Below are 16,278 nucleotides of genomic sequence, written 5' to 3'. Positions count from 1 at the left end.
GAGACACGATTACTCTAGCCCTGTGCCTGTGCTCTCCATTTAGCTTAACAAGGCTCACACAGAGCACTATAAAAGTGCTGCTTGTCTATTAATACCAGGAAGCACCTGCTGTCTGTTAAAACATCTGGTTTTGTTCCTGTTGCACTGTTTAAAGCATCTTTGGGATACTGACCGCAGGAGTTGGCAGGAACAGATTACTTTAATTAAATGCATCCAGGAATAAAAGACGATTACAGGCTGTCACATCCTAAATGAGACACAGTGCTGCCCTTTAAATATGCCTATGGAGGTAAGAAAACTGCATGATGAAGGCACTCTGCATATTTTGTTTACATAGCTACTGTAAGCTAAAGAGAATAACGAGGTATAAAATATATACTTTTTTTTAATTGGGGGGGGGGGGGGGTGTTAATATTTCCATTTTCTTTTTTTGATGTTTATTAAAATGTTCAGTATTAAACAGGAAATTTAAACCTTTAAACTTGTTCTAAGTGTGTTGTCTTTCTTGGAATTGTACATACACTAATCATGGGCATGAATGGTAGTTTTGTACTGCTGGCAACACGACATCCACAGATCACGATGCTGCCACCGCCATGCTTGGGAGTACATATAGTGTTCTTAGGTTAGAAAGCCTCACCGTTACTTTTAAGTATTTGTCTTCTTCCTCATTTATTTTGTTTTCCTGCATATTTACTTATACATTTCACATCATCAAATATATTTTAATATTAGACAAAAACAAAAAAAAAAAATGTAGTTTTTAAATGATCATTTCATTTAAAGGGGAAAAAAGCGATTGAAACCTACCTGTGAAAAATTCTTATGTACAGTTGTTTGATGATTTCCAAATCTGCAGTAGCTCCAAGAGACCTTTACAACTGCTGTCTAAAATTCTCCTTCTTAACTTCACTGGGTTCCTTAGACTTTCCCATTGTTCTCAGTATTGGTTAATACAATGAGTACTTTCAAACAAGTCCTTTTCATGCTGGCAAAGAGAAACTACCAGTTGTAGTTGATCACGATCACCAAACAGAAGACCTTGGCCCTATTATATTTTCTCCCGCCTTCCTAAATTTTCTTTCCTGTCTGTCAGCTTAGACATTCTCATATTACACATATGTTGCAATAACTGAAATAACAGAAATTGATAAACAGATGAAAGAAACACACAAACAAGAGAATTTATAGAGCTCACCTTGAAAAAAAATCTAAATATATTTGGCACAACATTAGCGAAAACTCAAAATGAATTTGGACCTTTGCACTAAATTCTTTATCTTAAGTGATTAAAGATGTATGCTACACAATCATGTCACTTGATAATGAGAACGATTCTGTTCCCTTCACAGGCAAAACAGCAAGGCTATTTTAAAAAATGTTTCAAGGCTAAGCTAAATACTAGCTGTCTGTGGACAGCTAGTATTTACAGTAAACATAAATTAAATCTTTGCTATCTGCATTAACCGTAATGTCATATCTGCCCAGTTGGTGAGAGGAGGAGGATTGGTCAGGTACAGGACTAAAAGGCTCAGAGCTCCCAGTTGATGCACACAATCTGAATCTGGGTTTACACTTGAGCATGTTGCCAGTAAAAGGTAATACAGTCAGGCTCTGATGGACGTGGCTATCAAGCTGGAGGCTATCAATCAGCTCCAGCTGGTTTTGAATGCGTCCCACCACGCAGTGCTCTGGCCCAGAGTGGAGGAGGAAAAGTCAGCTATTTCACGCCCTCAGTTTGGACACTTAATCACACAGATGCACAGGGTATTTCCTTTGTGTTCCACCCTTGCTGATCTCTTGCAGAGCTGGATCCAAGGTAAGCAGCAGGTTGGACATGGATAATGAGCCCTTCTCTTCTCCAGCTCACAGGGCAGCCATCCAGACCTACCAGTAAACAAAAATAAAAACTGCTGTAACAACCGGCCATTAGCCTTTTGTTGACAAACTGCTTGTTTCCACTTCTCATTATGCTGGCATCCAAGTTTAAATTAGCGATGTGGTACCAGTTCCTAATTTTGTGGTTCTTGGCTTAAGTGGTTTATAAAACCCATAACTATCCAGGTTGCAACAGGATGACAATCAATAGGTCATCTGTTATCAGTGATGGGTCTCCTGCTCGTTATGAGACCTGTTTGGGATTAATTCTGCTATTTATCACAAATGTGACATCCATTAGATGGGGGAGAGAAAAAAAACTGATGGTAGATTATGAACTGTCCATGTCCATATGAGACTGAATTCCATCAATAGCAAACCTTTCACTGAAAGAAATGACCTCATTATTCATTCATTCAACCTTGGAGGAAATGAGCTACAGAGACGGTAAGAACAGGAATGAGTTTTATAATGGAGCACTAACTGCGGACCAATGTTACAAGCCAATGTTGAATATCACAACTTTGAAAGAAAAAAAAAAAATAGCCTCAAGTTATAAGGGTGCTCCATTACCACCTAGTGGTGTTTTCTAGCACAAACAGAACCTGGAAGGCCAACTAACCATTTAACTAATTCTACTATTAAACCATTAGTTGAAACACTAAAGAGGATCAAATCTGTTTATCTCATTTACCCAGAACACCACCTGTTCAAGTAGTTTCCCTTTGGGAAGTTGCAATAAATTATTGCCATCCAAAGAAACTAAACCAAAAATTGGAACTTCCTCTACTCCCTGCAAGACTATCGAAGAAGAGAAAGTCTCCAATTTGATCCCATGCATCCACTTCCCTTAAGCTGTTACTGTTGCCTTCACACTAGATGCATCTATGGGTATGTGACACTGATGCAACCATACTGTCATCTGACTACACTGGTCAAGTTTAAATTACTTCAGACATACAGCAATGTAATCTGAACATTTCATCATAATTGTTGGTGCACCGTGCTAGTTCAGATACCCATCTGAGCAGGTCCTATTATTTATTATACTAAAAAAGGCATAGATTCTTAGATATAAGTTAAAAAACCAAAACCTTAAAATCATGTTTAAAGAGAAGCAGATGGACAGTTACTGAAGTCACTGCCACATTTCTTTTGGTCTTGTCAAGATACTAGGTGAGGAAGGCTAAGCAAAAGCTGACACCTGAATAATTAAGCAAACACCACCATCTACTGGAAAATGTAAGACATGCACTCAAACGCTAATAAAATTAAACTGCATGGACATCAGCACCTGCAAAAGTACAGTACAGTAATTATGCATGTGTGCAGCCAAAAAAGTTTTACACTTTAGTTTCAAAATCTGTTAATTACCGTTTAGGCTAGAGTAACATATTGTACTCCAACACCAGGTTTTCCAGTGTATATTCTACCTTTTGCCCTGGCAGCTGAAATAGCCTACATCTCCAATTCAACCCCAAGATGAATAAGTAGAGATCATCTTACTTCCATACTTCTAATCAACTTGTATAAATAAAGAAATAAAAAATTCATAAAATTCTTTATTCATAAACTTGATGCAAGTTTACAAATTACTTTACATGGTCAAAATCACCCTTGCAATGGAAAAAAAGAAAAAAGAAAAAGAAAAGAAATTAAACGAAAACAAAGCATGCCGACAGTGCATAACTTTATAACCCGGCCACCGCAGTTAATGAAGCAAGGTGAAGAACCCAGTTTCAGGCTAGTTCAGTCCTCCGATACGTTACTCGTCAAGCCAAGGTTTTGTTAGTCAGACATATGTTGGTGTAATAAAAGCTCTTATTTGGAGCACAACAGACTTGAGTACACCATTACCCCAAAAGGTCAAGTTAAAGATGCAGGATTATAATTGATCTGATGGCACACGAATCTGAACTGCGGCTTTTGTTGGGAACCCTGGCATCTTTGAAAAAGTAATCCAACCAGGTAGGATGTCTTGTAAGTCCATGAGTCTCATACTGTAGCTGACCTGGTTAATTAAACAGCACACAGGGAGAAACAATTCTGTGCACTGATGTAGTAGGAAAGCACAAGTATGCATGTGTTGAAAAACTGGATACATCTATTAAAAAAAACAAAAAACAAACAGCCAACCACTTGTCTTTGGTTGCTTAGGGGAAACGATCCACTGATAAATGGACATGCAAAATACAGCAATATCAAAGACACAGGGTAGATGTTTCCTTAACTCCTGATCAAGTGCTTTATAATCAAAAAACATCTCTTCTCCATTTTGTTAAATCATTCCAAACACTTGCCAAGTAAATATGAACCTCAGAATCCTATCTGCAATTTGACAATAAAACCTACAGGTAAAAAGGAGGCGTAGTTTTAAAACAGCCCAAAAAAAGGTTTCCAAATTCAATTTTTTTTCCTTTTTCATGACGATATTCTGAAGCAAGAGCTTGGAAAATCGAGTGTGCAGTATGTATTCCTGAGTTTGCTTCTCCAGATAATGCAGGGGTGGGCTCAAAAATATTACCGGAGTGAAGTGAATACCAATGCACATCATAACAGTTAACAACCATGCCAATAATCCATAGTCATGTTGAGATTGTTGTGGTGAGAACACCACAAGAGGGTGATTCTCACCATATCCTGCAAGCCTCAATACATGCCAGACGTGCTGAACACGAACAAGCTCTATGCTTTGTACCCATCTCACACTGTTGAGACTGAGGTCAGTATCACTGAGGAAATTCTAAATAAACTCAAATATGAGGAATGCCTGTATGAAATAGCATAACTAAGCTTTCTACGCTGGTCATCAGGACAACATACTGAAAACAATGCAAGTAACCACACAACAGAACACCCACAACAAACGTGTAACTGCATTAATTGGAATGCTCCACAGTTTCTGCATATTATTCACATTACATCAAAGCCTCAGCATGCTGAGGGGTACAGCAGCGCTGAGAGTGGTCATGAATAGTAACCAGAGAGGTGGTAATGGGAAGAGATAGGTCTTTCCTGTGGCAAATCTGAACAAATATTTATCAAACCTGACCAAATATTCTGGAAATGGAACAGCCTCGAGTTGATCTTGCCAAGTGTGAAGCTAGAATGGTAAGGAAAGGTAAATGGAAAGGTATATGGTCAAGACTATTGCTGTGAATTTGTAGCTCTGACTGAACTTTAAAACAGCCATGAGGTCAAGGAAAAGTCAGCAGGTAAAAGGTCACTTTTTTCCTAGACTGCAAAATTGGAAAAGTTGTCAGGATGCAGACCAGTTACAATAACTAAGCAGGTAACTATACTGTTAAGGTCTTAAGACTAATTTTCAGCTCAACAAAACTCCACAAGACTGTCTTCACTGCATAGCCTTACTGAGGTTCGTCTGGTTTAAGTGATTAGATATGAATAGCCAAACCTTTGGCATGCCAGGAACAGCTGCATCTATGCCAATATTGTTAGGGTCATTGTAGTTAGAGGTGCCATCAAATAAGGGGAATGATTACTGTCACTGCTGTCAATAAAATAAGGATATATATATATATATTTATAAAAACAACAAAAACTGCAGTAGTCATAAGCTTACATAAGAACATGGTGAACTTTTGTTTCCTTCTGCAAGAGTGTCAATGAAGCAACTTTCTTACTCTAAATGGGTCTTGAGAAGTTGCAGTGCCCCTGCAGTTAATAGTCAAGAGTATATTGTAATACAGTCTCTGCCCAGCCAAAGACCCCGACAAGGTTACATTATAAACAATTAAATCCTTTTGCAGAAATACAAATGTACATGTTTACATGTGGAGTTAAAATCAACTACATTACAGTGTAATCCAATCCGAACATGCCCCTGCGTTGCCTGATGAGATTTTCTATGTTACCACTCAGGCACCACATCTCTCCTGCAGGAGGTGGTCCAGTGGCTGCTTGGGATGATAACAGTGATCTCCAAGCCCAGGAGGATGCTGTTCGTCATTATGGGCTGTGCCACTCAGACTGGAAAAGTCTCATCATCTTCTTCCTCAACTCAAGGTTTCAAGCTTTAAAAGACAGAGGTTTGAAAGCAAACTATCCCCAGAATCATGTTATTCCAGAGGAGGGGTCTTGGCATGAAAGATAATATATGAGCACAATATTACAGAGGCCATCCAAGGAGAGAAAAGGTGGGGGTCCTTCCAAACACTAGCATTTAAATGTCCTTCCCAGCTACCAGTGCATCATATTAGGGAATGTCACAAGCCATTCTCAGATCCAGTTTGTGACCAGAAAGGCCTTGTCTGGCAACTGGAACATCAGACTGCCACTGCTGGAGGATAAAGCCATGCCGCACCTTTCAATCCACAGCCAGCAAGTAACGTTGGCATGCTCAATGCCAAAACCAAAGGGTGAGAAAGCACATAATATTGAGTCTACCGATTTAATGGAGTATGGGACAAATGTTGAATGGAAAAAAATAATCTGATTGCATCAGACAACAGAAGTATAAAGGGAAGTAATATCTGAGGAGAGGACACTTTTTTCAATAGCTAATGAAATTGGATGTAAATTTCATGTAGAGGTGGGATGTCTTTGTGTTTGTGTGCTAGTTTTTGGGTTGTCAATTAATGGGAAATTTGGTATAGAGTTCCAAGTGTCATGTAGATAACAAAAATAGTTTGCAGGATAAAAACAATATTGGTCGCAAGGAAAAGGAAAAGAAAAATCTAAGACATATGGTCCCAGTTCAGGAAAGGCAACAGTCTGTATTAGCCGTCCTCCTTAGGGGGTGTGTACCAGCCTAGGAAAGGAAGATAAAGGAAGACGATGACTACAGGGTAAAGAAAAACAAAGTCAATAATAGCGAATGTCAAAATGATTGACCACATTACTTTCTACCTCACTGGCTTGCATCTGAATTTAGCAACATGTGTGGTGACTAGTGCAAGAACCAAAACCACCATGCAATTTTTTTTTCCAGTTGTTAGACTAAGGACATATAGTGCACATTAGGATCTGGCTTTGTATGTTTGTTTTTTTCCCCCAGCAGTCCTTTTCAATTGCATTCATTGCCATTAATCATATATACACTAAAGATGTTCAGTTCCTAAATTCTTTATTTTATTTAATCAGACAGGTTTTATTGTAGCAGAGTGACATGAATCAGAAGCAGACTACATTCAAATGTAGTCCATGTTAGGTATATATACACCACAGTTAATGATCCAATATCCCTCGGCTTTAATGGCTGAGAGGGTTTTGGTTTCAGTAAACAAGGTCTGCAATGTATTCTGTATGAAACTGGAGACAGAAAACACTCACCGTTCTTTTCATGGATCTGAACCAGGGATTTGTAGGACTGCTGTGCTCTGGCAAGATTGTACTGATTCTGCATTAAAAGATGAAAATGAAGCCAACTTTACCATAAGCACTGAGTTTAGGATAACATTGGAGAATAAGCAAATAGCAACGACAGCTGTTTCCTACACGAAAAGGAGATTATTATCTAGCAAGCTCTAACATCAAGACCAAAACAGTGTGCAAGGTAGATGATAATGAAGACACTTTTTTGTCCTTCATACCAGACTGCATTCACAAACACCATCACCATTCAAGCTAGACTGCACCTGTAGTGCACCACACTTTACCTTCAGTACTAAAGTGTTAAGAATTCTGGGTTAATACATAATTTCCTTAGGGATTAATAAAGTATTCTGATTATGATAACAGAGATATTTTAAACTACAAATACAAAATCCAAACTGTTCCACTTCCATTAATTTGTTCATTTTTGGACAAATTGAAAATTTACAGGGAATAAAATGTGCAATAAAACCTTTATACAGTGCAAAACCTGTAGCAACAGTAAGATGATGTGTCCCTTTATTCTCAGGCTCACTGAAGTCCTATTTACATTAATACCTACTCTGATCGACTCAGCATGGTTTGCCACAGTTTTCAATTAGGTCACAGTACCTGGTACCAGATACATTTTTAGTACCTGCTCAGATCGCTCGGGTTTCAAGTGATACAAGCAGGTACCAAAATGTGGCGTCTTCAGACTGCGTGCCACCGACTGGCTGGTCAGTAGCGCATTCGATGAGTCATAAGAGCGTCTCATTCACGTAAAAATGAAAACCGCCATTTTCGAAACCCAGCAACGAGGGATATGGCTACAAAAAACAACTTGCCTCAACATCCACCTTTTTTGTAGCGTTTGTGTCACATATTAATTAGATCACAGGACGCTCGGACAAGCTGCTATGACGACAACCACACAAGTTAGGTAGTACTGGATTATAGTGGAAAACCTGACGATCCGAGTTGAGTCGTGGCAATCCGTGGGGAGTTGATCCGAGTAGGTACTAATGGAAAAAGGGGCTTAAGTCATCAATTGTATATATTTTCACAAATGGGCTGGTGTGGTCCCCTGTCTGACTCAATTTTACTTTCTTTTTGGTATCTTTTTTTTAACTATCCAACTTATAATAGACTAATCTAACATCAAACATGAAGACTGGCTTCATTTTAAGACTCTATATGTAGACTATACAAGCAAACCTGCAACATGTTTTACACAAATAGCCTTAAAAGTGGTGTACTGGAAAAACACAGATGAACTACACTCATTATCAGATCTGTTGTCATTAGGAAAGAATAAATTGCAATAACTGAAAACTATTGCAATGTCATGCCGAGAAAGATGAAAAGCTGTTTTGCTTCCTATCTGAGACAGCCTGTACTGTGCATCCCTACTCAGTCCAATTTGATAGGAATTAATAAACAAATCCAACATTCACTACCAAAACAAGAGGCTGTTGCACAGTATGACTGGCCATCACTTAGAACCATGTAACTGTGTGAAAGCCCCTGTCACTTTGGTTCACATAATTCACTATGTGAATCCACCATTATATCAGAGCTGAAATGAAGCTTCCTCACTTACTTTATTGGCTCCAAACTGCACTCTGGCTTTTCCTTTAACTAAAGTGGCATTGATCTGCATGATAACAGACTCAATGGAATAGGCACTGCTCCAACCCTGCAATCAGAAAACCAAATGTCAATAACAGCAGGTTTAAAAAATATATATATTCAAAGAGTAGAAGGAAAAAAAAAAAAAAAACATTGAAAAACAAACCAAGGCAATACCTAAATTTGCCGTCTGCGTTTTATGAAACCATTCTAAAAATACCTGTTTAGTAAGAAGTTCCATGCACAGGGCACCTCCGCCAAGAACATAACTAAAGCACGGGAAAGGAAACAATAAGGCAGAATCACTTTTTAAATCTTACACTAATGCAGTCTCTGCTTGATAATGGCAACTTAAAAGGGAAGAAATTATAGAAGTGTACCAAGAAAATTAACTTACCCTCCAGAAAGCACAGGAGAAACTACCCGGACAAACGGTGGATCAAAAGGGAAATTATCCTGCAGAAGTAACCAGAAAAAAGGTTCATTTACTTCAAAAGATTCCTACATTGCATTTTACTTTGATCAGGGGCGACCGTGGCTCAGGGGGTTGGGAATCGCATCTGTAACCGGAAGGTCGCCGGTTCGATCCCTGGGCTCTCTGTCCTGGTCGTTGTGTCCCTGGGCAAGACACTTTACCCTACTGCCTACTGGTGTTGGCCAGAGGAGCCGATGGCGCGATATGGCAGCCTCGCTTCTGTCAGTCTGCCCCAGGGCAGCTGTGGCTACAACTGTAGCTGCCTCCACCAGTGTATGAATGTGAGAGTGAATGAATAGTGGTATTGTAAAGCGCTTTGGGTGCCTTGAAAAGCGCTGTATAAATCCAATTCATTATTTGTTAGCAAAACATCAGGTTTACTTACTTTATATGAGAAGTTTAGTAAAATGTAGTCCATTCCCTCCTTTTCCTTTAGCACTTGTAAGTCACTGTGTAAAGGGCTATCTGGATCCACCCTGTAGGTCATAAAAATCACAGTTTGCCTTTTTGCACATGTATATAATTTATTTTTATTATTTTAATTCATGACTCAATATCCTAAAGTTACTTACGTCCTCAGTTTGACGTGCCATTCGTATAGGCTGTCATTAACAAGTTCAACTGAATAGATGCCTGCAAAAGAAATTGTTTAAAATTGAACCTTCAGATATCTGCAATTGCAAGGCCTAGTAGCAGACTCCCTAATAAACCCCTGTCCTTTTGATCAGCTCTCTTGAGAGTGGTGCGTAAGACACAGAGGCAAAGTATAAAATGCATTTTGTTTAATATGACCCACCGTCACATGCTGTCAGCCAATATTCTTATTCTATGGTGTGTTGCTATAGAAAGATTGTCAGTAAACAGTAAAGGGTGTAGATGCCTACAGTACAATCACCACACCCACATGAGTGTTCATGTCCTGACCTCATTAGGACAAGACAGAAAGAGTAAGGTACCTCACAATGGTGAGAGTAAGGAATTGAGCACACTAAACATCTTCCCAAATACTTTCCTCTGACCATGTAAATGCCACGGCTCTCTATTGCAATGCCTAACGTTCAAAAATATTCCTCCATTACAAACAAAGACAGGACCCATGATACATTTATGTGTGATTATTTTGTTGCTCAAAGGTTAAACAAATCATTGTGTACTGTTTATACCTGTCTTATAACTCTGAGACCTGTAGATCTCTCTTAGTTCCTTCATCAAACGGTCAGAGGCTTGCACTGAGCCAGACACAGCTCCCTGGAAAATATAAAACAACTATAAAAGACAAAGAATGCAGTCCTAGGGGTAAAGCTGCCATTTTTACTTAAGCTCTGCCAGTGTCAGAGACAAAGCTTTATCATATCAGACATCAATATTTATATCAGTACCCCACATTGAGGGCATCTTTTGTTATTCACTAATGCAATCACTAATGACAAACGGGGTATACCGAAATGCTGCATAGATTAATGAATTAGAAGCAAGGTGTGATAAATATTAACCGGCCTTTTTTCCTGAAACTTACATTCAAATGGTCCTGGCGCTGGTTCTTTCGGATCTTCTCCAAGATTGCCAAATTCTCCTTCTCAATCCCATCATCCTCAGATTTCTTCCCATCTACGGGCTCCTCCTCTTTCATTTCATAGTGGTCCAAATCCTCGATGTCCTGTTGGATCATACTTAATATTTCAAACATTTTAAATAACAACAGCATACACATATACAACAAAACAAAAAGCCCACGGTTAAGACATTTGCAGTGTGATAAGATGAGAAAAGTTATTAGTGTTTGATTTTATGATGATAGTCATACATGCATAACTTGTGGATATTTTCATCAAACATTTTTCAAATTATAATACATAAACAAAGGCCAAAAGTACTCCACATAAAATCCATACAAATTAAGGAGTCGAGGGGAAAAAATATAAACAAAGACAAAAAAAGTCAATTCACAAAGCATGACTTGGGCTTACTGGGTTTCACTTTAAATTTGACCCTGGGTAGCAACAGCATTACCGCATTCTTGGAAGAGACCTCCGTGCACAGATACCAAGACGATTAAAAGTATTTTATAACATCTAAATTCTGTCTTTTTGTTGATCAACATTAGTATGAAATATGACTTATTAGAAGCAACTAACTGTATCATACCCCACCCCTTCTCCTTGAAGCAATTTTAAAATCTTGTTCTATAAACTTAAACATACGGTCTGAAAACAGGTCATATATTTGCAACTTAATGTTTGCAAGAAGACTTTTGAATTCTGTTTTCACATTTATCCCAGAAAGTTGCTTTCAGACCATTAAACACCACTGAGGTTCCAGCTAATTTTTTTAAACAAATAAGACCTTAAAAAAATCTGATCTATTGGTTTCTCTCATTACTTAATGATAGAGCTGTACTACTGATAAATCTGTTAACTAACTAACTAACTGTATTTTTGCTGACTTTCCTTTTTTTATATTTACTAATATGTTAGCTCTTTTCTACTCTTACTGACCAAAGGAGCTTAAAATTCAAACATTCATACAGCATATATTACACTTTATACAGCATATATCACTCAGACTCACGCACAGCCCTGATTTGGCTGCAGAAGTTGTGTTGCCTTTAGCACCCATGCGTTTAACCTGTTCATATATTTTTAATCTTATAGTTTTTTCTTACTTTGGGAAAGAAAAAGAAAAAAAATCAGCAGACCCTTTCATGTTGATAACTATGAGGAATGTAAAGGCAGATAAGGAACAGAGATTCGGGGTATGTTGAATTTGTTTCAAAGTACAGGCTCCAGAGTAATGCGTCAGGTTTTTTAGACTGAAGAGGATGACTTACTTCTCCCATTTCCTCCTCATCTTCTTCTTCAGATGTGACCTCCTCTGTTCCATGCTACACACACAAAAAACAACACAGACCATAAGGAGTTAATTAGTTTGCAAAATAATATTTTAAAAAACAGGAGAACACATTTTACTAAACATGGGAAGTGCCAATTCACTGACTTGAAGAAGAGCCTCACATGAATCACCAAGGGTGTTTATAATGTAGAGGGTCATTTCATAACTAACTATAAGTGGTTTTTGAGTGCAATATAAAACATCCCAATCTACATTAAGGTATTTTAGCAAGGCATATTCATTAGAAGTAATCTGAGAAGCTATTGTCCATTAGGCTGGATTTGACAACATCAAGTGGGTAGACTTGCCTTTCTGTCTTGTCCCACTGGGCCTGCAGGCAAGGGCTGGTCCAGCATCTCCACATCAGGATGTTGGGGAAGATTATACAGTCGACATAGGTCACAAATTAGTTTCTTCAACTGCTGTAAAAGCTTGAAAGGAAAAACAAAATAAAGAATTGGAGCAACTATACAAGTTTGCAAATAAGAATACAGAGCAAGGTCATATAGCAGAAACATTGACTTTCACATGTTTCTGGAAAAAAAAAGTTGCACACACTATGAGTATAGGAATCAGTTTTGGACAAATGACCCACATATAACTTTTAAAGCTAAGAATTAAACATAGAACATTAGCAGTGCTGCAAACAAATGTGGGAAGACTAGCATTGTATTTAGGCAAAAGGATGGATGACAATCTTTAAACAGGTGTATTATGCTGTTGTAAATTTAGTGCAGCTGAGAAACTGTACCACCAAAAACATCTGCGCTTAAAAAAAAAAAAAAAAAAAAAAAAAAAAAAAAAAAGGTAACGGAGATCTTATCTATCAACAAAGACAAAGGTTTGTCTCACTCATGTGTCACACAGCTTCACAATGTTGTAATCCTTATATAGACCAAATTAAGTAGCAAACAAAAATAAATCCAACCAAAAAAAAGCCCTCCTGTCCAAACACTAACACTTAAATACAACATATTTTTGTGCTACAAACACATGTAGAAAAAAAGAGCTTTAACCCCCCTCCCCCCAAAAAAGTACATAATGTACACCTCATACCAGGGATAAGAACCTACTTGAATATCTGACTACTTGTCAGATATTTTGACCTCTAAAGTTGTCCTGGTGGTCTAATATGACTGGAACAAACAACAAACCTGCTCGTTGACATGCTTATCAAATTCCTTATGTACACGCACACACTGATGCACGAAAGACTTTCAGATTTGAAAGCCTATGTAAAAAGGTGTGCATTTTGTAAACACAACACTAGTTAAAAAAAAAAGAAGAAAAAAAAGGTTAAATTAAAAAAAAAAAAATTTAAAAAAAAGGGAGGGAGGGAGGGAGACAAACACCAAAGCAGAAACTAAAGGAGCCAGTAGAAAAACAGAAAAACATCCGTGGCGCACAACAGTGTGATACTACAGGTAAACGAATGAAATTAAAAAAAGAAATGAAGAGAGGCAAGTGATGAACAAGTGCATCATGGGACACCCCCAGCAGCTTGAGCTTATAGCAGCATACCTAGGGGATGGTTAAGGGTCACCTGATCCAGTTCGCACTATAAGCTTCATCAGGAATAGAGAATTTTAAGCCTACTCCTAAAAATGTATGCCTGCTTCCTAAATCTAAACAGAGAACTGCTTCCACAAGAGAGGAACCCGATAGCTGGAAGCCATACTTCCCATTCTATTAGGAACAACAAGAAAGTCTCCACTTTGAAGAATTTTGAATTAAATTATGAATTTAACAGGTAGGCAATTAAAAGACACTAATATGGAATAAATATGAGCCCCATGTTAGTCTTCTCGCTGTAGCATTTTGAATCTTTTTGGGAAGCATCCAGGTTAACAAATAATATGAAACTACAATATCTAGCCTAGAAGTATGAACAAAAAACTACATACAAGCTCATATTTAAGATATTACATTTTATCTCATATTTTAAAAGAAATGCACTCCATCCGTTCTTTGTTTATTGTACTAATCTGAATCCAGCTGTTGTAACATTATCTAGTGGTTTTAGACATGTAGGTCTAGCCTAAAAATATGCTCCTCTATACGCCTGCAGGTGCAGTTTGAATGACTAGGGGAAAAATAAGGAGTGACACTGAAGTTGGAGTTTGCTTATGCTAATAGTGTCTTGGATTAATCTAAAATGCATGTTGGAGACATCTGTATTGTTGATAACTGCTTAAAAATATGGAAATATGTTTCGCCCTTTAAAGTGAGGCCAGCTTACATCATTATTTGGTTAAGGTTTTGAAGTTGTTAAAGTGATGAGCAGCTTTATTCCTAAAGTGTCCCATGTCACAAAGTGCACTAAGAATATAAGGATATCTACCAGAGTGCTGCCTTTTCTCACATCTTCCAATCTCTCCAAAACTTGAGCCAAGCTCGGGTCATCAGAGTCCACAAACCAAATTGGCGATGTAGATGGATAAGATTCCTAGAAACAACAAAAAACACAACACAATGATACCAATGCGTTTAACACTTATTTACACGCGTTGCAGGATTTTTAACGCATTGAATTTTACAATTATATACGAAAATTTGAGTTGACGACATTAGCATTCTGGATGCATCGTGAGCTAAATGCTGGGATTGCCTAAAAACATTGCGTAATGTGAACTGCCTCAACAAATATCACACAACAAATAGCGAAATGACACTGATTATTTCAACTATGTAAAACCTGTCCCGCTTAGCGTCAGACTGTACGGTTGTGAAGGTAGCTTATTACCTGACTATCAAGTTAACTTTAGCTCGCTAGCTACCAACAAGGCAAAACCCCGGCATCTGAATTCTCGTCCACTTACCGTTATATTACAGTGAATAATTAATAGCTTTTCCCCAGTTACATTAAACTGGCAACTCAGTTCGTCAGGTTTCCAGTCAATTATCCTGAATCGTTCGTGGTTTGGATCAAAAATGGACTCCAAAAACTTCAGTTCGGCCTTCAGCCCCGACACCGACATCTTCCACGCATCTCCGGCTGGGCCGCTGGGGAGGGGGAGAAGTCGGGACTTAGCGTTCAGCTAGCTAAAGAAACAGCGTAAACTGTAGTAAAAGAAAATGACTATAAAAAGTGGCAAAGAGATGGCGGTCTGCCCCAGCGGATTTAGCTGGATACGCAGTGCCAGCTATAAGTCCCCTCCGGTCAAATTTCACCACAAACGGAGGTATTTGCTAATGAAGCAGCTAGTTAGCTCCTAGCTTTAGTCAACGCCTGAAAACAGCGCAGTGCTTGGCAAGCTGCTAGCGAACGAGTTAGCGAGCTAGTCCGTTGTTGTCTTTCCGTCTATTGTTGTTGTCTGCCTATGATAACAACATTTTAAGGCTCTCGCGGTGTTCTGAGACCGTCTCCTTACAGCCCCATCGTGGTGTTCTTTATTATTTACTTAATCGGAAATCAACTATACACTCTGTACGATCTGACCTAATATCCCGCTACAGGGGTAGTGTTTTTCATCCCGGTGCACAACTGTAGCTGGCCTCTTGTGGGGTTTAAAGATGGCGTTCCGCAACCTCCCCGCTCCTGCAGAATCCCAGCATTCAGTGCGTCTTTAATTTATTTTCGGTGTGAGAAAATAAAGGTAAGTTCATGATAATAATGTCATTTAGTCAGGCATTTATTTGAGGACAAAACGTTCACTCTGATGTTCATTTCTTTGCAAGTAAAGCTAATTAATTTCCTAATTTTACATATTTTATACAGAGTAAAATTCCATGCACAGAACTTAGAATTTAGTTATTTCTAGTGCTTTGAGCATAATTGCTCAAAAAACACAGTGTTGTACAAGTGTGGGTGTGCAATAATGATTAATGTTGTCTTACAGGGGGTCACATGTTGTTCTTGTTATGTTTCATAGGGGAGCAGTGCCACCCTGTGCCACCCTTTAGACATGCCCCTGGCCAGGGGATGATATCAGCACAGATAAAATGAGGCTTATCTATTTATTTATTTTAAACAGCTAGTAATTGATGTCTGATAAAGCAGTAAGTTATCATTTATGAGGTGAATCCATTTGTCAATATTATATGATGAGTTCTGGCTAGCCTTGAATATGAGCAACCAAACAATTTAACGA

General features: G+C 38.3%; 1 protein-coding gene across 2 annotated transcripts; it reads right to left on the bottom strand.

Moving 5' to 3' along the window:
• Positions 1–472: 472 nt before the first annotated feature.
• Positions 473–15,720, bottom strand: LOC147338719 (ubiquitin-conjugating enzyme E2 Q2-like). 2 transcript variants are annotated; one of them, XM_086268959.1, is made up of 13 exons: positions 15,007–15,720; positions 14,529–14,633; positions 12,496–12,618; positions 12,126–12,179; positions 10,815–10,955; positions 10,462–10,546; positions 9,871–9,931; positions 9,684–9,774; positions 9,221–9,279; positions 9,044–9,092; positions 8,795–8,890; positions 7,171–7,237; positions 473–1,887 (listed from the first exon to the last, which is right to left on the bottom strand). In XM_086268959.1, exons 1-13 carry the CDS (start codon positions 15,163–15,165, stop codon positions 1,751–1,753), a joined length of 1,227 nt encoding a protein of 408 aa, XP_086125085.1. In that variant the 5' UTR covers positions 15,166–15,720; the 3' UTR covers positions 473–1,750. The 2 variants fall into 2 exon arrangements, with proteins under 2 accessions (XP_086125085.1, XP_086125157.1); XM_086269031.1 differs by lacking the exon at positions 473–1,887 and adding an exon at positions 3,428–6,649 and having other exon boundaries at positions 15,007–15,717.
• Positions 15,721–16,278: the final 558 nt, after the last annotated feature.

This window comes from Aulonocara sp. 'chitande type north' Nkhata Bay, linkage group LG1 (assembly GCF_057382095.1).
Source record: "Aulonocara sp. 'chitande type north' Nkhata Bay isolate Kocher_YH1m ecotype deep benthic linkage group LG1, A_spYH_male_GT1.1, whole genome shotgun sequence".
NCBI classification, from domain to species: domain Eukaryota; kingdom Metazoa; phylum Chordata; class Actinopteri; order Cichliformes; family Cichlidae; genus Aulonocara; species Aulonocara sp. 'chitande type north' Nkhata Bay.
Note: the sequence above shows the minus strand (reverse complement) of the source record. Positions and strands in the feature narration are given on the sequence as shown.